The sequence below is a fragment of the Camelina sativa genome, chromosome 3 (assembly GCF_030686135.1).
Source record: "Camelina sativa cultivar CO46 ecotype springtype chromosome 3, ASM3068613v1".
NCBI classification, from domain to species: Eukaryota; Viridiplantae; Streptophyta; class Magnoliopsida; order Brassicales; family Brassicaceae; genus Camelina; species Camelina sativa.
The window spans coordinates 5162775-5183873 of NC_141882.1; the positions used below are offsets into that span (position 1 = coordinate 5162775).

A 21099-nucleotide genomic window follows, 5' to 3' on the forward strand; every position below is an offset into this window, starting at 1 on the left:
AACGGGCTAATAAGTTTCGTTCCAAGCCCAACATCTTTCAATTTGTGGAATCAATAATAAAATAAAATCCAGTTCAATTTGTAGTTACACAACCAAATGTGACAATGAATAAGTTAGAAACAGTAACGATGAATGAAAGAAAATATCATCAACAAGACCATTTGGAAGTAGGATAGCAGTCAAGGCGATGGCACCATTTGCAATGTTTGTTCCCATTCTCTCCTTTGAAAAGCATCACAATCCCAACTGTTAAACCCGCTACGACAACTACACCGGCAATAAAGAACAACATGTACTGGCACGGGTTATACTTTGATCTGGCACGGGCACCGTACTGCGAGGAGTTGCGTGACTCTTCCCATCCTAACTGAGGCCGGATCAGTAGCACAAACCCAAGGAAAAATCCGGTTAAGAAACCACCAATGTGAGCAAAGTTGTCAACCCAAGGAAGCAATCCTATTGCCAAATTGATTGCTATGATGAACAAGATTGTGAACAAAGCCGCCAGCTGGAAAATTTGAGAAACAATGTTACATCCTAGTTAATGTTTGTATCTTGAAAAAGAACAGGCACGTGATATGGTACCTTGTTGGCGTAGATAGTCCAGTTGATGAGAAGCTCTGATAACATTGCTCCCATGAGTCCAAGGAGAGCTCCCGAGGCACCAACTGAGATGCTATTTTGAAGGAAGAGAGCTGAGAGAATGTTTCCGCCAAATCCCGATATTAAGTAAACGAGTCCAATTCTTACTGCAGAGTCATTTCACAAGACATTATGAATATATGAACAGAACGGAAGAATGAAAGAATCGCAGGTAAATAGGAAAGACTTACAGAATCCAAACTGCTGCTCAAGGCGGATACCGAAGAAGATCACGTTAAACATATTAGTAAAAAGGTGAAAGACACCAGCGTGGAGCCACATAGAAGTGATGAGCCTCCATTTTTCATTGCCTTGCACGACTTTCCTCCATTCCAAAGCTCCCATTTTCTCCAATCTGAAATCATATCATATGGTTAGAATCACAACAATACCAAAAGTTACAGACCTCATTGCTAATGAAGCTCATAATCTTATATCCAACCATGCCCTCAAAGATACTAGTTAGATTTCGGATTCACAGGTCGTGTTGTCTAGGCAACAGAGCAAAAGGCTCTGATGAACTTTATCTTAAGAACAGAGTTTGTTTTGAGTACAACATGGCATTAACAGAGTAAATGAAGCAAGTGTAGATAACAATGAGGTTTGTGCATCAGTAAAATCTAATGGGGCAAAGAGATCAGTATCCTTTCATAACATTTTGGAAGAAATAGGGAAAATATTGAGACCCACAAGTATGAACTTGAATTCTAAGGTGTCAAAGGGTCAAATTTGAATATAATGATCAAAACAAAAGATTACTATCAAAATATCCCACAAGCCTGAACTTGATTTCTAAGGCAGTACAGGATCAGACCGTTAAAGAAGTTTACGTTGAAGAAGATGGGCCTAAGAGAGGGTTTTCTCTGAGTGGCTGGAACGAGAACCTACGCAGAAACTTAGCCACGCAATCTCCGTTTGCGCCATTGGTCGTCTTGGGGCAGTCGTTAATGAACATGACAACAATGAAGACGGCGACATTAGCCACGACAATAGTCGGAGTCAGCCAGGACGTCCACTGGGTGTCCCCTCTGTGTTTCCTGCCTCTCTCCATATCTCTACTGGACATTCTCTCTCTCTCTTCTCTCGTCGTATAAAGAACAGCACAACTGGTGTTTACTATAAATAGAAAACACAGAAATGAAATCAACGGATCAAAGACGATGAATAAATGGAAGAAGAATAAAATGAGACAGGACACATGAAACAGAACAATCTATTATCAGAGATTCAGGCAGAGAGTTTTTTTAACCTTCAGTTTTCTTCTCGATTCCTGTGTACCTATATTGCTGGATTTTGGAGAAACTCAACCGTTGAATCGGTAGGTTTTCCCAACATGTGGTGTCAATGGCAGCTCCTTGAAGATATTTTCTTTCCTTTTAACTTTCTGATAAAAATCTCAGACCTGAGAGAGGAAATAAATCAGACGTGAAATCACTTATATTGTTTCTGTTATCTTCGTAATTTGTGGGGTATGATTTGTTAAGATGATGCGATAGACAAAGTCAATAAGGAATACTAATTAACTTACTATAAGTATATAGATTCTACATATAATGTGCCTGCACTATCCATTTTATTTACCTGACAAAAATAGACAGATCAACAGGAGGAGCATTGACCATTCCAATATATATAAGTCTCTCACCACAATCAATGGTCAAACTAAAAACTGAATCTTTGATTATATGATGTAAACACCAAAATTCTAAGAAAGCATATCCAAAAAGCTTTTGTTCAATCTACCATCAGATAACATATCGATAACCATTTTTATGGTGGAAGCATCAGCAGCGAACCCTCCCCTTTTCATTTCTTCAATGAATTCAGCTGATGTATTTATGTCACTACCTCCGAGATGTGCTCGGATTAGTGTGTTGTAAGTACAACCATCTGGCTCATGCTCATCCTCTTCCATTTTTTTAAACAACAGGTCCGCTTCAGGTAGTGAGCCTTTCTTACACAGTCCTCCAATCATTATGTTGTATGTCTTAACATCGGGCTTCACTCCTCTAAGAGGTAGACTACAGAATAAATCCCAAGCATCATCTACCTTACTATCATTGCACATCCCGTGAATGATGATGTTATAGATACCAATATCAAGTTCCATCTCACTCTTCTGGATTTTTTCAAATATTTCCAATGCTTTTTTTAGTTCTCCACTGTCACACAAACCATCCAGCAAAATAGAATACGTCACAATATTAGGAGGAACACCACGAGAAACCATCTCTTGGAAGAGTTCTTTGGCGACCTCAAGTTTTCCCGATTGACAAAACCCTTGGATAAGACTGCTATAAGAGATTGTATTAGCAACCACTCCTCTCAAAGACATTTTGCGGAAGAGTTCCAAACCATCGTCAACCCGCTTAGCCTTACAATAACCATTGATAAGGATATTAAACGTTACAGTATTAGGATCACACTCTTTGCTAACCATCACGTCCAGCATCTGGTTTGCCTCATCTAGGCGGTTCTCCTTGCAAAACCCATCTATCAAAGAATTGTATGTAATAGTATTAGGAGCTATACCTCGTTGAATCATCTCATTGTGCATTGTTTCGGCCTCTAGAAGTTTTCCCTCTTTCACAAAATTATCAATCAAGGCGTTGAATGTGACAACGTTGGGGGTGATATTCCTTGTGATCATATCCCTCAGCAACTGCGCACCATCATCCCATCTACCAGCATTACAAAAGCCTCTAATGAGAGTGTTGTAGGTAATAATATTTGATTTGATCCCTTTCACTTCCATTTCATTGAAAAGGTTGAGTGCATCGTCGAGGATCCCGTCTTTGCAAAGCCCATCAATGATGATATTGTATTTGGCTGTATCGAGCTTGATCTTTCTTTCTTCCATCTTTTCGAGCAACTCCATGGCCAATGCAGTTTTCCCGGACTTGCACATCACATTTAAAACCGGTCCATATGTAACTTCATCGGGTTGACAGCCATTCGCCACCATCTGATCGATCAAAACCACAGCTTCAGAGACTTTACCATTGAGACAAAGTCCATTGACCAAAGTGCTGATTGTAATGAGATTGGGTGTATGTCCCATTTCTACCATTCGATCAACTAACCCAACCGCTTCGGGAACTCGGCCCTGAAGACATAATCCGTTGAGTAGAGTGTTAAATGTGATAGTGTCAGGCTCATACCCAAGTTTCAGGATCTTCCCCAAAACAGAAAAAGCAAAACCTAGTTTTCGGCGTCGGCAGAAGCAATTGATCATAATACTCAAAGTGTAGATGCTATGTGCAATCCCATTCAACTCCATTTTCTTGCAGAGATCTAACGCAAGATCATACTGCTTTGTCCTGGCAACAGCACTAAACAATTTACTGAAATCAACGAGACTAGGACGAGGACGAGACCGAAGCATGGATTGGAAGAGATTGACAGCATCATCTGGCTTAATATCTAAAAGCCCACTTCTCAGTTTCTCTCTGTAAGACAGATTTCTATCTCTGAAACCAGAAAAGTCTCGTTCGCAGCAAAAAACAAGATTTTGTAGGAGTAAAGCATTTCTCATAGTACCTGTCTCCGGCTGAACAAATTTCAAAGCTTTTCTAGAACTCCATCTCCGTATCATCAACGTCATCTCAATTCTCAAGCTGATTCGTTCCTTCTCTCAAGCTGAATCGTTCCTTCTCAAGCTTTTAGCAAGCACTCTGTGTGTAATTTACAAAACAAGTGCTCCGCTCAGAGACGACAAAAAAAAAGTGAAAAAAAAAAAGAAAAGAAAAGAAGATAGAGAGACTAAACCGGTTCGGTGACCAAACCCTCGTGGGCCGTGGCCCATATATAATACAAAACCCCGCTTAAATTAAAATTTGTCCAATATTTGACTGTTGACTAGAAGAAAACTATTAAATGACTTAAGAGTTTCAAAATTAATCAAAAAAATATTTTTACCAATCTCTCGTCAAAAAAGGGATATATTATATATTTCTGTTAATTTCCATAAATCATCCATCATCTTCTTCATCTCTCTCTCTCTCTCATTTCGTTCTCTCGAAACCCTAACAATCCCAATTTCGTCTTCTCAGATTGATTCCTTCAATTTTTATGACGTAACGCTACACCAATTTCAACGATTTAGTTTTTTTTTTTTTTTTTTTAAACAGACACAAAAAAAAAGAAGAAGAGAGAGAGAGAGAGACAATGTCAACGGAGAATAATACGGGGAATTCGTCATCCCTGCCATCATCATCATTATCCTCCGACGCAATCGATCCAGCACCGTTGCTTTTAACCGGAGAAGATAATGAAGGAAGCAACGGAGGAGGAGGAAGTGGGGAACGGAGATCTATGAGGAGACAAGGTTTGAGAGAAGCCGCGAGGTTTCTAAGTCGTGCGAGTAGCGGACGTGTTATGAGGGAACCTTCTATGCTCGTGAGGGAGGCTGCGGCTGAGCAGCTAGAGGAGAGGCAAAGCGATTGGGCTTATTCGAAGCCTGTGGTTGTGCTTGACATCGTTTGGAACCTTGCTTTTGTTTCGGTTGCCACGGCTGTTTTGATTATGAGCAAGGACGAGCATCCGATTATGCCGCTTAGAGTTTGGCTTTTGGGTTATGCTTTGCAATGCGTTTTGCATATGGTTTGTGTTTGTTTTGAGTATCGGAGGAGGAATAGGAGGAGAACGATTAGGAATACTCCACGCTCACGTTCTTCTTCTTCTTCTTCCTTGGAGGAAGATGCTTTGGTTTCCAGGAGGAATTCGGATGAGCACGACTTGTCTCTCGGGCACTTGGACAGCGAAAGCAGCAGGTTTGTGCCTCTTAGATGTTTATATTTCAATAACTTGTGAGCTTTGCTGTGGTAGCGTCTTAAAAGCTTAGGCTATGTGCACTTAATTTATAGTTTCTATTAGCTTTTGAAAGAACATATTTGATCTAGGCAGGCACATATTATAGTGTGGATTCTTATCTAAAAAGCTTTGCTCTGCAGCGTCTACCTTTATGATCCTTGATGCGTTACAATCTAACTGAGATTATATGCAACCTGTGATGTTACATACATTCCAAGTTATCATCTTCTTGTTTTTTCTTGGGGTTAGATAGGACAATAGATTCACTCCTTTCTTATAACACAAAATAAGGAAATCATACACTGACTCTTGTCCTTGCTACCAGATCTTTTTATTATAATTTGTGTTTTACAACAGGATTGATAATAATAGCATGTTTTGAGTTTCTTATTTTCACTTACTGTTTTCCAATGCAGTGTTGCAAAACATCTGGAATCTGCCAATACAATGTTTTCCTTTATATGGTGGATCATTGGATTCTACTGGGTATCTGCTGGTGGCCAAGAGTTAGCACAAGAATCCCCTCGGATTTACTGGTTTGTTCTTTCCTCCCATCTCTATTATTCTTAATTGTTAACCTGTTCCGCCCCTGAATGTGATGCTTATTTCAGGTTGTCTATCGTCTTTCTTGGGTTCGATGTGTTCTTTGTTGTCTTCTGTGTTGCGTTGGCCTGCGTTATTGGAATTGCTGTTTGTTGTTGCCTTCCATGCATCATTGCAGTTCTATATGTCGTTGCAGATCAGGTACTTCTCATTACCAATTCATCTTATATCCTAAGCCGCCATGTTGTGCTACTTGTTTTATAACACAACATGACTAAAAATTGCAGGAAGGTGCTTCAAAAGAAGACATTGAGCAGCTCACCAAATTCAAGTTTCGCAAAGTAGGTGATGCCAACAAACATACTGGTGATGAAGCCCAAGGAACTACTGAGGGGATAATGACCGAGTGTGGTACAGATTCACCCATTGAACATACTCTTTTGCAAGAGGATGCGGTAAGTAAACACTATAAACACATTCAACCCTCCTCCTCGAAGAGCAAATCCTAACTCAAATAATTATTATGCTTTATGACTCTTATGATTCTGCATTATAGGAATGTTGCATCTGCCTCTCTGCATATGAAGACGGAACAGAACTAAGGGAACTTCCATGTGGCCACCATTTCCACTGCTCCTGCGTAGACAAATGGCTATACATAAACGCGACTTGCCCACTTTGCAAATACAACATCCTCAAGAGTAGCAACTTGGATCGAGAGGAAGTCTAGAAGAAACAGCATTACTTGTTCATGACCCACAACATATTTGATCAGGAGACTTGGGTTAAGGTAAAAAACAAGACTGGTTTGTTTTTTTTTTAGATATGATGCATTGTTTGTGATATGATAATGATATATCTATACAAAATTATTATACTTTTGTTTGTTTTTGCTTTTTTTTTTTTTGATTTGGAAACTAATCAGGTCTGTACATCTGTATCTATCGTGTTTCACTTGAAACCAATGTTTTGTACTACCTCTTTCTCAGTCTACCTCGAATTTGTTAGAGATTTTCATCATCTTAGATCTTTTTAGTTATGTATCAATGAAGATTTTGATTGTTAATTTAATGTTTTTCCAGTTTGTTCTTCAGCATTAAAGCTGAAGTTGTATAGGCAATGATTAACTCTGATACTACCATCACTTCTAGCTCAATTACACCATCGGATTATCTCTTGAAAGTTGAAGTTAAAAATTAATAATAAGCGCAATTACATAACAAACCAAATCGGATTAGATTTTAATCCGCGTCTATGTATATGTAAGACAAAATTTGAACAAAACAAATCAAATTTGAGCCCTGAAGTGTATAATCCTTTGACGATATAGAAAACCGAGGTTGTTGTACCGGTTTTATCTTCAGACCTGGTTTGTGTTTGTCCGGTTTGGTCAAATTAGAGCAAAACCTTTTTATCCAGAAACTGAAGAAGAGGCAAGTGTTGTTGTTCAGTTCTCTTCGTATCGTCGTCTCGTCTCATGGAGAGTAATATCAGGTGCCTTTCTTTTTTCCTCACCTATGGCTTTGATGCGACCATTTGTTTTTCCTATTGCTAAGCTACAATCTTTGCCAGCCCTTACCATCTTATCCTCTAGTGTTGATATCTGTGTTTGCCATTTAGATTATGGGTTAGAAATTGAAAGTCTCGGTCTGATTTTTAAGAATCTTTTGGCCGGAGTGGAGTTGTTTTTTTGTTGTTGTGTAAACTGTCTCATGCTGCTAATTTCGCTTGTTAGTGTGATAATGCTTTTCATGCCCGCCAAGTGTTCGACGAATTGCCTCATTATTGTCTTGTCTCTTGATATTGTTTGGCGTTTTGTAAGCTGATTCCTGTTCAGATATATATATATCTCAATTGGTATTCGTATTACTAGATTGTCTACTAATTCAATAAAGCTGATGTCTATTTTACTTCAGCCTTTTCGGTGTATCTGTGAATAGTATGCATGTCTCTTATTGCTTTTCGGTGTAACTTCATCCGTCTGATGTGGATTCCATGTAATTTGCAGGCTGTTCTGAGCAAACGCTGTGGTAAAGAGGCTTTCTTTCTTGTTAGCAAAGGACACACTAGTGACATGGCGGCATCAGCTTCAACCCGATTCCTCATTCTGCTCAAAGAGTTTTCAGCCTTCAGAAAGATATCCTGGACTTCTGGTGCAACTAATTTCCACCGTCAATCTCGTTTGTTATGCCATGTTGCGAAAGAAGACGGGTCTCTTACTCTTGCAAGCCTTGATTTGGGTAAAAAGCCAAGGAAATTTGGGAGAAGTAAGGCGACAAAGCTTGAGGGAAGTTATGTTACTGAAATGGGCCAAGGTAAGGTAAGAGCGTTAAAGAACGATAAAATGAAAGTAGTGAGGGAAAAGAAACCAGCTGAGATAGTGTCGCCTTTGTTTTCTGCAAAATCCTTTGAGGAGCTTGGCCTTCCAGATTCATTGTTAGACAGCTTGGAAAGAGAAGGTTTCTCTGTCCCAACAGATGTCCAGTCAGCAGCTGTCCCAGCAATAATCAAAGGTCACGATGCAGTGATTCAGTCTTACACAGGATCTGGCAAAACCCTGGCTTATCTACTTCCAATATTATCCGAGATTGGTCCGCTAGCAGAATCATCTAGAAGCTCCCAGAGTGATAGCGAGAAGAGGACTGAGATTCAGGCGATGATTGTTGCTCCATCAAGAGAACTCGGTATGCAGATAGTAAGAGAGGTGGAGAAACTGCTTGGACCTGTTCACCGTAGAATGGTTCAGCAGTTGGTAGGAGGTGCCAACCGAATGAGGCAAGAAGAGGCCCTTAAGAAAAATAAACCTGCAATTGTTGTTGGCACTCCTGGGAGAATTGCAGAGATAAGCAAAGGTGGGAAGTTGCACACTCATGGGTGTAGATTCTTGGTGCTAGACGAAGTCGATGAGCTTTTATCGTTTAATTTCCGAGAAGATATCCATCGAATACTAGAACATGTAGGAAAGAGATCTGGGGCTGGTCCTAAAGGGGAAGTCGATGAACGTGCTAACCGGCAGACAATTCTAGTCTCTGCAACTGTGCCATTCTCGGTTATCCGAGCAGCTAAGAGCTGGAGTCACGAGCCGGTTCTTGTCCAAGCCAACAAAGTCACTCCTCTTGATACCGTTCAACCATCTGCACCGGCGATTAGCTTAACTCCCACGACTTCTGAGGCTGATGGCCAGATTCAGACTACAATCCAGAGCTTACCTCCAGCTTTAAAACACTATTACTGCATCTCAAAACATCAACACAAAGTCGACACGTTAAGGAGATGCGTTCACGCCCTCGACGCCCAATCGGTTATAGCCTTCATGAACCACTCGAGGCAGCTCAAAGACGTGGTCTACAAACTAGAAGCTCGTGGTATGAATTCAGCTGAGATGCACGGAGATCTCGGGAAGCTAGGGAGATCAACAGTTCTAAAGAAGTTCAAGAACGGGGAAATTAAGGTACTAGTGACAAATGAGCTCTCTGCTAGGGGTCTTGATGTTGCTGAATGTGATCTGGTGGTGAATCTAGAGCTTCCAACGGATGCGGTTCACTATGCTCATAGAGCTGGGAGAACAGGGAGGCTGGGAAGGAAAGGGACGGTGGTAACAGTGTGTGAGGAATCACAAGTGTTTATAGTGAAGAAGATGGAGAAGCAGCTTGGTTTGCCTTTCTTGTACTGTGAGTTTGTTGATGGAGAGCTTGTTGTCACTGAGGAAGACAAAGCTATTATAAGGTAAAAGATGTCGTTTTGCTTTTTATGTAGTTTTCAGATACTCTTTATAACTAATTAAACTCAGAATTTTGTCTCTCTTTTTTATTTAATATCTTGTATCAGTAAGGACATATATAATGAGTGTTGTAATTTACAGTGTGACATAAAAATCCATTAGGATGCTAGAAAACATTTGCAACTTTGAGTATTACTGTATCAGCAAACACAGACAGACTTTAAGTATCAATTGGATTCGAACCAGCAGCTCTTTGAGGCCTTTCACCGAACAATTTTTTTCTTTTTGTTTATAAGTTTCCATTTGTTGAAGACTTGCTTATTCATCAAGGTCTTTTGTTCTGATAAAACAAAGCTTTTCGTAAAATTTACCATAAGAACAAAAAAAAACAAATTCACGTGAACAATCTTTATACGAATACATAATTTTTTTTTTTTTTTGACCTCATACGAATACATATAATTTGTCGACGACAATGCAATACTGTTTTTTTTTTTTCGACGACATAATTTAACCAATTATATTTGCGTGACCGTAAAACTGAGCAAAACCAAATCCGGTATAGCTTTGATTGAACCGGGTTTAATCGATAAGTTTTTGTTGTTCTTTCTTTTGTCAAAACCAAGCTCGTGCGCCATCATGTCTGTCTTTGTAGGGTTAGCAAATTACACACACAGTGACTCAGTGAAAAGGAACAATTCAGCTTGGGATGATGAAGTTGAAGATGATACGGAGATGGACTCCTAAAGCTTCGAAATTTGTTCAGCCTCAAGAGACAGGTACTCTGAGAAATGCTTTACTTCACCATTGCCCGAATGAGCTGTTTTCTTGCTGCGAACGAGACTATTCTGGTTTCAGCGATAGGAATCTGTCTTACAGAGAGAGATTGAGAAGTGGGCTTTTAGATATTAAGGAAGATGATGCTGTTGATCTGTTCCAATCCATGATTAGGTCTCGTCCTCTTCCCACTGTCATAGATTTTAATAGATTGTTTAGTGCTGTTGCCAGAACAAAGCAGTACGATCTTGTGTTAGATCTCTGCAAGAAAATGGAGTTGAATGGGATTGCTCATGACATCTACACTTTGAGTATTATGATCAATTGCTTCTGCCGACGCCGAAAACTAGGTTTTGCTTTTTCTGTTTTGGGGAAGATCCTGAAACTTGGGTATGATCCTAACACCATCACATTTTCAACTCTACTCAATGGATTATGTCTCAAGGGAAGAGTTTCCGAAGCGGTTGTGCTAGTTGATCGAATGGTAGAAATGGGACATACGCCCAATCTCATAACACTTAACACTTTGGTCAATGGACTTTGTCTCAATGGTAAAGTCTCTGAAGCTGTGGTTTTGATCGATCAGATGGTGGCTAATGGCTGTCAACCCGATGAAGTTACATATGGACCTGTTTTAAATGCAATGTGCAAGTCCGGGAAAACTGCCTTGGCCATGGAGTTGCTCAGAAAGATGGAAGAAAGAAAGATGAAGCTCGATGCAGCCAAATACAATATCATCATTGATGGGCTTTGCAAAGACGGGAGCCTCGACGATGCACTCAACCTTTTCAACGAAATGGAAGTGAAAGGGATCAAATCAAATATTATTACCTACAACACTCTCATTAGAGGCTTCTGTAATGATGGTAGATGGGATGATGGTGCGCAGTTGCTGAGGGATATGATCACAAGGAATATCACCCCTGACGTTGTCACTTTCAGTGTTTTGATTGATAGTTTTGTGAAAGAGGGAAAGCTTCTAGAGGCCGAAAAACTGTACAAGGAGATGATCACAAGAGGTATATCTCCTGATATTATTACATACAGTTCTTTGATAGATGGGTTTTGCAAGGAGAACCGCCTAGACGAGGCAAATCAGATGTTGGGTCTGATGGTTAGCAAAGGGTGTGACCCTAATACTGTGACGTTTAATATCCTTATCAATGGTTATTGCAAGGCTAAGCGGGTTGACGATGGTTTGGAACTCTTCCGTGCAATGTCCTTGAGAGGAGTGGTTGCAGATACAGTTACTTATAACACTCTAATCCACGGGTTTTGTCAATCGGGAAAACTTAATGTTGCTAAAGAACTCTTCCAAGAGATGGTTTCTCGTGGTGTGCCACCTAATATTGTGACTTACAAAATTTTGCTGGATGGTTTGTGTGACAGTGGAGAACTAAAAAAAGCATTGGAAATTTTTGAAAAAATCCAGAAGAGTAAGATGGAACTTGATATTGGTATCTATAATATCATCATTCACGGGATGTGCAATGATGGTAAGGTCGATGATGCTTGGGATTTATTCAGTGGTCTACCTCTTAGAGGAGTGATGCCCGAGGTTAAGACATACACCACAATGATTTCAGGATTATGTAAGAAAGGGTCACTCTCGGAAGCAAATATGTTGCTTAGAAAAATGAAGGGGGAAGGGTGTGAGCCAGATAATTGGACATACAACACTCTCATCCGAGCACATCTCCTAGTTAGTGATGTAACGACGTCAGCTGAACTCATCGAAGAAATGAAGAGGTGCAGGTTCGCTGCGGATGCGTCCACTATAAAGATGGTTATCGATATGTTATCGGATGGTAGATTGAACAACAGTTTTTTGGATATGCTTTCTTAGAATTTTGGTGTTTACATCATATAACTGTCTCGGAGCATTGAAAGATTAAGTTAATATTTTATCAGGTCTGTTTGTTTAGGTTATTCTCATGATACTTTTGTTTGTTTGGAAATTGACAAAGTGCATTCATGTATTGTGTTTATGAGAATATTTAGTATTTACACTTTTCTTCATGTTTTCCTAACACATTAAATCCATTGATCTGAAATTGGTTTTGAGAAAAACTGAAAATTCATTAGAATTATCATGAACCAATTTATTCATTGAAGTAAGAGAGTTTGGATACATGTGGAAAATAAAGCACAAGTATATCGTATGTATAATTCTTTCTTTTTAGGTTTGAGTAATTAGAAATGGTAACTTAAAACAGGAGTAAATTCAAAGCTTCTTCTGGTAACCCCATGGATTGTTGTTCGCCCAATTCCACTGATCTCTGCACATCTCATCCACTCCATACATCGCCCTTTAAAACCAAATCAAATTGATTAGAATCAATCTTAACCCCTAAACCAATTATGTTAATGGTGAAAGCGTTGAACTTACTTCCATCCAAGTTCTTTCTCAGCCTTCTCTGTTGAAGCATAAACTGCTGTTGCATCTCCTGACCTTCTCGGACACAACTTGATCGGAATTTTCTGCAAACGTTTTGGTTTTACTATTTTATTAAAACAAACCATTACAAAAAAAGATTTACCCTTCTGATTTCCATTTAGCTGTTTTTTTTACCTTTCCCGAAGCTTTTTCAAAAGCTGATACCATTTCTAACACAGACGTTCCTTGTCCAGTCCCTAGATTGTAAGCGGTACAACCTGATATTACAATAACACATGTCTGAGATGAATCCATCAAATCAAACTAAACTCTATGAACAGTTAACTGTGTGAGAGACTTACCAATCTTTGGATCAGCAAATAGCTTCCTGAGTGCAGCGATATGGCCATCTGCCAAATCCATCACATGGATGTAGTCTCTTACCTGTTTCAACTTTCTAAAATGATAATCCATATCTCATCTTGATCTTAAAGGCATCCAAAACTTCATTTTCAATATATCATCAGAAAACTGAACAAGAGATTTGGGGTGTGATTTGTATTTACCGCACTACCATCCTTGGTGGGATAGTCATGTCCGTAGACATTGAGTTCAGGTAGACGTCCAACAGCCACTTGTTGAATGTAAGGCATGAGGTTATTGGGGATGCCCTTTGGATCCTCACCAATTCTGCCACTCTCATGTGCTCCCACAGGATTGAAGTACCTCAGCAGAACAATTCTCCATTCTGGTTCCGCCGTGTGAATATCTCTAGCTATTTCTTCAAGAAAGAGCTGCACAAAAGTAAGGTTGTGAACCCATTATAAAGTTTAACAATTGAGCACTGTTACCTTTGTAAGGCTTAAGAAAGGATTCTTGGCTCAGACAAGTTTTAGAAACATTTTTAAGGTATCAATCACAATTGAGCCAACTTTTATAAAGAGTTTCCAAAGGTAGTTTGAGGTTAAAAAGCTGGATATACCTTAGTACGACCATAAGGATTCATAGCCTTTAATTTAAAGTCTTCCATGCAAGGAATCTTTTCAGGTTGTCCATAAACAGTGGCAGATGAAGAAAACACCATCTGTATGTTCCAACGACACATCAATTTGGATCCCCACCAATTTCAATCCAACAAGAAAGAACTTGAAAACATTTCTGAAGTTTAAGAATCCTGTCTAACCATTTTGCAGTTGTACTTTGCCATGGTCTCATATAGATTGATTGTTCCGAGCAAGTTATTGTCAAAGTAGCGGCGAGGGTTTCCAACACTCTCACCCACAGCTTTAAGACCCGCAAAATGAATCACAGCATCAAATCTGTTACCTCACAAGAAAACGAAATCAAGCCAAGGGTCAGAGATCCAAAGAGGGTATGAACTCTACAGTTCACTTGATATTACTTGCAAACTTTGAAGGTAAGAATCAAACATACCTCTGCTTGGAGAAGAGTTTCTCAATGTCCCCTTTGTTTCTTAGATCACCCTACAACCAACCAACACCAAAATGTTCAGGCTATAGAGATAAGTTAAAGTTCTTTAAGTTTTATTGTGAACCAAAACAGAGATGAAAACACGAGAAACTCAGATTCTATCTTGTTTTCATACGAATTTTGAAAAGAGAATCGAATCCTCTGTTTCAAAACAGAGAAGAGAATCTTATGAAGAAACCAATTTCCATATCCGGAGAGGCGAAAAAAAACTTAAAGAACAGACCAAGTTATAAACAAAAACAATCACAGATAAAAAATTTCACTTCACGAAACAAAATTCTTCATAGCAAACAGAGTAGACGAAGAAGCAGAACATACCAGATTGAACTCGAGCTTCTTGGAGAGATCAGGACCAACAAGCTCCCTAACCCTATCAACAGCTTCGATAACAGAATTATCAAGATTATCGATGATAGAAACCTTAAACCCTTCTTTCAAAAGCTGAACAACGGTATGTGTTCCGATGAATCCAGCACCACCGGTAACAACAATGTTCTGCTCCACAGAAGAACCCATTTCAAAGACTTCCAAGATTATCAAAGAAACCCACTTGGCAAAATCGATAAAGGACGAAAAGAAAAGAGTTGGGTAAACCCTTTTGGATAAAGGAAGAAAAGAAGAGAGAAGAGAACACCGAACAGAGCAGAGCAAATGAAGATGAAAAGAGAGAGAGGTTTGGGTCCTTATTTAATGATATTTTTGTAGCTTTCTTTACAAGTTGATAAGAACGCACGCAAAGCGAAAAAATAGGAAAAGAAAGATGTTTTTGTTGGTTTTCTATAAAAAGGGCAGTGATGATGATGACAACGATGATGATCCTTCTAAGTTTGTGTGTGTAGACGAGAGATATGATTGTAATGCATTGATCGTGAACCTTTTTTTTTTGTTTTTTGTCTCTTTTCACAGCGGATTTTTTATTAGGAAATAGTAATAAAGATAAAGTCCTTTTTGTTGTAATGATATTTTTACCTATTTTTTTGTAAAATGAATTAACTACCAAATCTACCTATAGGATTATGGCAAAACAGGGAGTAAATTAGTCATTTAGGATAGCTTTCTACTGTCTAAGATAAGATAATCTAATTACACTGTCCTTCTTCGTTAACAACCCCTATGTTGTCTAATTAATTACTGATCGATAATGATATAACACGCTAAAAATTGGATAGTAACGTTGTCCAATCAACATTTTTGGTTATTTTTCTTTTGTCAAAGTTGTCCACAACATTTATCTTTAACCATAAATAAGAATGTGACAGAGACAGCAGAGATCTACAGGTAACTTTACGATCAAATTGATGACTGGGATCATAATATCTACAACTTATTTATTTTAGGTAACCAATTGGCAATTTGGCCATTTGGGTACAGTTGAAGTGTTTCGGTGTTAAGAGTTACCAAATATACATTTTTTTAACAAAATATATCTTAATATATATACTTTTTTGAAAGAAATTTCATAACACGTTAATGCATCAATTTGCAAGTAGGAATGGTAAATTCCTGAAATTTTAAAACACACCATGTAATTTATATATTTTACAATGATTGACACAAATTGCGGGAAAAATCTCTCTAACGTGGGAAAATATGTGTTGTGTAGGTGAGATTTTAGATCCGGATAACGCAAATAAGAACACAAAAACCCCACCTAGGATAAGGCAAAGCTATTCCACATGGATTTTGTTAGCATGTCGTTTTTGCTTAAGATCAACGAAACCCATAAACCCAAACATCAACATAAAGTATACAAGTGTGGTCATTTATTGTGTGCTTAACTGTCAAACTTATCAATCAATCTACCAAACGTTTTCATCATTGAATTTGGTGTGTTACTTCGAGTAATGGCTGCAAATATCAAAAGTATTGGTACCCATCTTTATTGATTAAGTTCAGATACTAAACATCATCTAAACACTTTAACCGGAACAAATGTAAGTAAAGTACTGTTATTCAGATACAGCTAGCAAAGGTAAAGAAGTGAGTCGTTATACTTACCTGGTACTGACTCCTATAGCTGTGTTTATTATTATAGCCATAGCAAAGGACTACGAAGAGAGTCTTTGAGTGGTACCTTTCGAAACTGTTACAGCCAAGAATAAGATGGATAATTCTTGAGACGTTATGAAGTTTTATATGCAGCCAAGAGTTGTGATCTTACAACTGTTTCTGCAGTCATCATCAGTTGAATTTGGGGGTGAGGTAGAACTGGGGATCTTGGAAAAACCTGGTGAGTGTCTCGGCCTTTTCAGAGGAGAGATCTGTGTTTGCTAAAATGTCTTCTTTGGATGCTTTAGCGATTGCTTCGATTGAACCTATAGCTTGGTATAGCTGTAACCAATGGGAACAGATGTAAGCACGCAGAATTCATAGTGAAGCGACATGAATCACAAACAAGTTTAAAGTTTGAAATGTATTAATAGTATCAAAAGTGCAAGTTTATCACTTGAGCAGCTCATAAGTAAAGACATTACCGTGTTTGCATCATGTTTGTTAATGTTGGGTATTGATGTTACAACTCTGATGAAAATGTCTGTATCCTGCACTGTTCGCTTTCTCTTCACATGAAAGAAAAAAAGAAAGAAAGAAGCTTTTGAGAAGGCCAAACCAAACATTGAAACCGATCTTTAGAGGGAATGATCTTTGACAACCTACCTCAACCTTGAGTATAGACGTCACCTTCTGCTGCTTACACGCTGCAGCTCAAATTTCAATCTAATCAAAAAAAACCATAGGAGGGTATCCTAACTAACACTAAACGAAATGAGTCTTACCCCCACGAGAGTGAGCAATCTTAACAATCTTCTCGAATCCCATCTCAGCATCAATGACTTGTATAAATGCAGGTTTCCCAAACTCCATCTCATATCTAAGAAACGATTTATCTAGCTTCAGTTTCGGCAAGACAGATAAGCAAAATGGTGCAAAGTGAAATAGATGGGTAGAGACCACTCACTCGAAGTAATATCGCATGAAAGAATCACTCTGCTCTTTAGTTGAAAGTGTGGCAACAACATAAAGTTGCGAAAATTGTCCTTTCAGCCTCTTTACTCTACAAACGGTTTAAGTCAAAGAAATCAGAAGAAAATAAACAGAGAGACATATAGGAGACTGTAATAGAGAGAGAGAGCTCATGGACCTGCTGAAGATGGAGGCAACATTGGAACAATCCCACTTGGTCACAAAAACGAAAGCAACAGAAACACCCCCACAGTTGAAGATCAGATCCTATCAATCACAGCAAACAAGAGAATTCTTTAAGCTGGTTTTTAGATACAACTCTCCAAAAAAATAAATCTAAGCAGAGAGGGGGAGGCAGACACATACAGGTGAAATAGAGACAAATTTAAGACGGAAGGAGTTAGAGCGAAGAAACGAAGATACGAAACTGATGAGCGAAGGTTGTTGTTCCTCTTTCCACGCCTTGCTCATCATACAAACACCGTTCCCTGTCATTTTTATTAATCAAGAACACCACACCATCCATATATTCTATTCAACACCAGAATTGGCAGATCTCGTGAATCAATCCAAGTTCTTATCCCAAAAAAATCAAAAATCACAGTGGTAGTAACATGAATTTACGAAACATTAAGACTCATCATCTATCACCCAAAACATCAGGGGAAATTGAGCAGATACAGAGACTAATCAAAGTTTGATTCAAGTTGGATTTGAGCCGAATCGCAAATTTAGAAGGCGCGATGAGTACTCGTTTCTCCTCTGACACAAATCGACACCTAACAAACCCTAGACTCCTTGTCGATGGTGTAAAATTGGAGAGTCCGGCTCAAGGGAAAGAGTGTACCTGGATTCACGAGAGATGAAGGAACTTGATGATCTGTTGGGACACTGTAGCTTGATGATCCCGCCGTCGCCATTGACGAAGAACAACCTCAGAGTCAGGGAGAGAGAGAGAGAGAGTTTTTGAAAGACGAAAATATTTTTGGCGGACGACCAAAAAAAACAAATCGAAAATTTTGAATCTAACTAGAAAAGGGGAAACAATGTTATTTAAACCGGTTTTGTTTTGGTGTCCCAATTATAAACCGGTTCTGAGTTTGAAAAGGGGACTCCCAAATCGCTCTGACTTTGGTTTATTATAAACCGGTTCTGAGTTTATAAAATAAATTGATGGTTCACAAGTGTGGTATCTGACTTGAGGTTGAAGAAGAGAAAAAAGAGGAAGAAGACACATAAAAGGAGAGGTGATTCTAGCTTTTGTGGGGGTAATTGAATGTTCACGTCATAAAGCTAAGGAAGTTGTATTACATTAGTATATTGTTGTACACTTAGCAGCAGTAAAACTTTGAGAAGAAAAAAAACAAAAAATGTTTTTGGTGGAATCGTTCATTCCCTTTCTCAATATTTTCTCATTCTACTCTGTTGGTTCAAGACATGATTGTAGATTTCATCTCTTCTTTGCTCAACGATGCTTCAACAATAAGCTGCAATTAACCAAAACAGTCCAAAAAAAAAAGACTGAATCATCCAACATTAATAAACAACAAACCATTATATAGATTAGAAGCTTTCTCTTTCTTTCTTTGTTTTACCTCTTGTACTCTATTTCCAGCTCGAGCAAGCAATTTGTATTGGTTCTCAAACATTGGAGCCATGTACACCAAGGAGAGGTGATTCTAGCTTTTGTGGGGGTAATTGAGTGTTCACGTCATAAAGCTAAGGAAGTTGTATTATATTAGTATACTAGGATTTACCACGTACACCACATGCAATATTTTATATGTATATATAATTATTAATTATATTAAATATATCAATATTTTATATGTATGTATAATCATAAATCGTTATTTTATTTAGTTTAAATATATAATATATAATTTAAACTGAAAAATACACATAAATTGCACCATGATGAATATAACTATTAAAATATATATTTTTTCTTCGGTGAAAACGATCCACTCAAATTATATTAAGAAAAAAATATATCTGAATAAATTTATTAATTATAGTGTTTATTAAAATATAGAAGTTTTAATGCATCTACTTACACAATCACAAAAACAATTTGATTAACGCAAAGTTATTATCTTCAAGAGTTCCCTCATCAACATAAAGATTTGGGCTTTATACCAAACAAAATAAATAAAAATTAGGATTAAGACAATTAGGCTTAAGGCCTTTTATGCTAAAAAAGGCTTTTCATTAGCTAATCCAGGAATTGAAAGAAAGAAAATAAAGACAAAAGACAAAGCACCGGAGGCGATGTCGGAGAAACTATGAGGATCCGAGAAGCTTGAATTATAGGTTATTGGTCTGAATAATTTGTTGATTCAAAAATAACTCTTGAGATCCCCAGATTCGTGGCCGATTCGATCATTGCTCTGAATCCCAGAGCTTCCGCTACCAAGGGTGAATCTACAACATATTAGACAACCGAACAATCTTTCCCAGTAAGCTATATTTATTTTCCAATAGTTAAAGATATATTCTTGACTCTTGTGTGTAGATTGATCGGATAAATTTGAAATATTAGTAAATCTCGTTTAATGATAGAAAATGCTTGACTTTGTTTTTATAGGTTTGTAAAGAATGTGAAACAAAGAACATTGTTACCTTATAGAGATGGAGACCATAGCCCATTAGAAAATTCTTCTTCTAAGTTATTTTTGAGGAATTCATTTTCTTTTAACACATATTGAGATGTTGATATTTCCTTGTACATGAAGTACAACCAATAGTTGGTTTCCTACAAAACAAATTAAATCCGTTAATGGATTAAACATGATTAAAAACCTATAAGGATATATATAGTTATCCAAATTTCAAGAAACTAACGTGTACCTACATATTATTCAGAAGGAGGTGCCATGACTGGAGTTGGACCATGTAAACCAAAGGGTCGCTTTATTTTTGATGTCTTGTAGAATAAACTTTGATGATCTTTCATGTCATTCAGAGTTTTTCTGCAAGATTGAAGTTAATCGAGTTGTCTTAAGACTGAAAATCTAGAAAATAAGTGATTATATGTGGTCAAGTAGCTATTTATGTCTCTTATGTCTATATATTACAATTAGTAAGCATTTATAATTACAGTAAAGGAGTCAGTGTTACTTACCCCTTTCACTTCCTGAATGATTTGCAGAAGAAAAGTGTTGATGGTTGGAGCTTTTTGTTCTTCTTTCCTTCTTTGTAAGTTGCTAACCTGATCAAACAGTTTACCATAATTCCGTCAGTTGCCTGAAAAACCAAACATGAGTCATATTGCATAGTGCATATAGCATATGAACGACTTTTCATTGACTGATTATTATATTTATTTGATCATTCCTTGAAGTTGTAGCCGTAATACATCCGTTCCTGACATATTGCTTATATTCACACGCTTCAGTCCTTTTACATGATTAAAAAAAACTTGTTGTTATTATTATCAAAAACGATCATATTATCCGCAAATTATAATAAACTTGGTCAGGGTTACTTACCCTTATTCTTGTCGTGCGCAGTCATGGTAGTCTCAAAAAGTTTGTATGCTAATGTAAAAATAAAGTTTCGTATGATTAGGTGTGTTTTCCCTTAGGTAAGGGGCCATTGAGGTTAAAATAGGTTTGGGTTTTATGCTTTTGATAGTTTTCAATTGTGGTGTAGCTGCTGCTTATTGGTTGTGCGAATGACACATATATATAGTTTCCAAGGTTGTAGGTAGGGTTTTCTCATTTTGAGTGGGATATAATCTTGATTCGCAAGTTTAGACTATATCCATGCGATT

At 37.9% G+C, this 21099-nt stretch overlaps 7 protein-coding genes and 2 long non-coding RNA genes across 11 annotated transcripts; 4 read left to right on the forward strand and 5 right to left on the reverse strand.

Annotated features, from left to right (window-relative positions):
• Nucleotides 1-41: 41 nt before the first annotated feature.
• LOC104771686 (RHOMBOID-like protein 6, mitochondrial) lies at nt 42-1708 on the reverse strand. Of its 2 annotated transcripts, none has more exons than XM_010496253.3 (4): nt 1473-1708; nt 834-997; nt 586-749; nt 42-508 (listed from the first exon to the last, which is right to left on the reverse strand). In XM_010496253.3, exons 1-4 carry the CDS (start codon nt 1706-1708, stop codon nt 149-151), a joined length of 924 nt encoding a protein of 307 aa, XP_010494555.1. In that variant the 3' UTR covers nt 42-148. The 2 variants fall into 2 exon arrangements, with proteins under 2 accessions (XP_010494555.1, XP_087364563.1); XM_087508437.1 differs by having other exon boundaries at nt 1457-1699.
• LOC104771695 (uncharacterized) lies at nt 1264-4358 on the reverse strand. 2 transcript variants are annotated; one of them, XM_087508434.1, is made up of 3 exons: nt 2224-4358; nt 1892-2044; nt 1264-1758 (listed from the first exon to the last, which is right to left on the reverse strand). In XM_087508434.1, exon 1 carries the CDS (start codon nt 4244-4246, stop codon nt 2348-2350), a length of 1899 nt encoding a protein of 632 aa, XP_087364560.1. In that variant the 5' UTR covers nt 4247-4358; the 3' UTR covers nt 1264-1758; nt 1892-2044; nt 2224-2347. The 2 variants fall into 2 exon arrangements, with proteins under 2 accessions (XP_087364560.1, XP_087364561.1); XM_087508435.1 differs by having other exon boundaries at nt 2171-4355.
• Nucleotides 4359-4516: 158 nt separating this feature from the next.
• LOC104771704 (E3 ubiquitin-protein ligase At1g12760) lies at nt 4517-9892 on the forward strand. The gene is made up of 6 exons (XM_010496275.2): nt 4517-5414; nt 5871-5990; nt 6066-6198; nt 6285-6452; nt 6554-7491; nt 8006-9892. Exons 1-5 carry the CDS (start codon nt 4810-4812, stop codon nt 6725-6727), a joined length of 1200 nt encoding a protein of 399 aa, XP_010494577.1. The 5' UTR covers nt 4517-4809; the 3' UTR covers nt 6728-7491; nt 8006-9892.
• Nucleotides 8072-9892, forward strand: LOC104771711 (DEAD-box ATP-dependent RNA helicase 47, mitochondrial). The gene has a single exon (XM_087508436.1). It carries the CDS (start codon nt 8072-8074, stop codon nt 9725-9727), a length of 1656 nt encoding a protein of 551 aa, XP_087364562.1. The 3' UTR covers nt 9728-9892.
• A 455-nt stretch (nt 9893-10347) lies between these two features.
• Nucleotides 10348-12506, forward strand: LOC104771777 (uncharacterized). Its single transcript, XM_010496354.2, has one exon. It carries the CDS (start codon nt 10428-10430, stop codon nt 12339-12341), a length of 1914 nt encoding a protein of 637 aa, XP_010494656.1. The 5' UTR covers nt 10348-10427; the 3' UTR covers nt 12342-12506.
• Nucleotides 12507-12582: 76 nt separating this feature from the next.
• On the reverse strand, nt 12583-16072 carry LOC104771765 (bifunctional UDP-glucose 4-epimerase and UDP-xylose 4-epimerase 1). The gene is made up of 9 exons (XM_010496346.3): nt 14682-16072; nt 14307-14356; nt 14056-14191; nt 13855-13956; nt 13439-13666; nt 13235-13316; nt 13068-13150; nt 12885-12976; nt 12583-12804 (listed from the first exon to the last, which is right to left on the reverse strand). Exons 1-9 carry the CDS (start codon nt 14877-14879, stop codon nt 12720-12722), a joined length of 1056 nt encoding a protein of 351 aa, XP_010494648.1. The 5' UTR covers nt 14880-16072; the 3' UTR covers nt 12583-12719.
• A 146-nt stretch (nt 16073-16218) lies between these two features.
• On the reverse strand, nt 16219-18375 carry LOC104771756 (protein PARTING DANCERS-like). The gene is made up of 9 exons (XM_010496335.2): nt 18172-18375; nt 17691-17812; nt 17503-17591; nt 17320-17415; nt 17138-17232; nt 17019-17059; nt 16838-16921; nt 16525-16694; nt 16219-16446 (listed from the first exon to the last, which is right to left on the reverse strand). The coding sequence occupies exons 1-8, from the start codon at nt 18242-18244 to the stop codon at nt 16545-16547; spliced, it is 750 nt and encodes a 249-aa protein (XP_010494637.2). The 5' UTR covers nt 18245-18375; the 3' UTR covers nt 16219-16446; nt 16525-16544.
• Nucleotides 18376-18739: 364 nt separating this feature from the next.
• Nucleotides 18740-18991, reverse strand: LOC147946598 (uncharacterized). The gene is made up of 2 exons (XR_015595193.1): nt 18920-18991; nt 18740-18811 (listed from the first exon to the last, which is right to left on the reverse strand). It is a non-coding gene; the product is annotated as an uncharacterized LOC147946598 (long non-coding RNA).
• A 550-nt stretch (nt 18992-19541) lies between these two features.
• Nucleotides 19542-20578, forward strand: LOC147946599 (uncharacterized). Its single transcript, XR_015595194.1, has 2 exons — nt 19542-19783; nt 20190-20578. It is a non-coding gene; the product is annotated as an uncharacterized LOC147946599 (long non-coding RNA).
• Nucleotides 20579-21099: the final 521 nt, after the last annotated feature.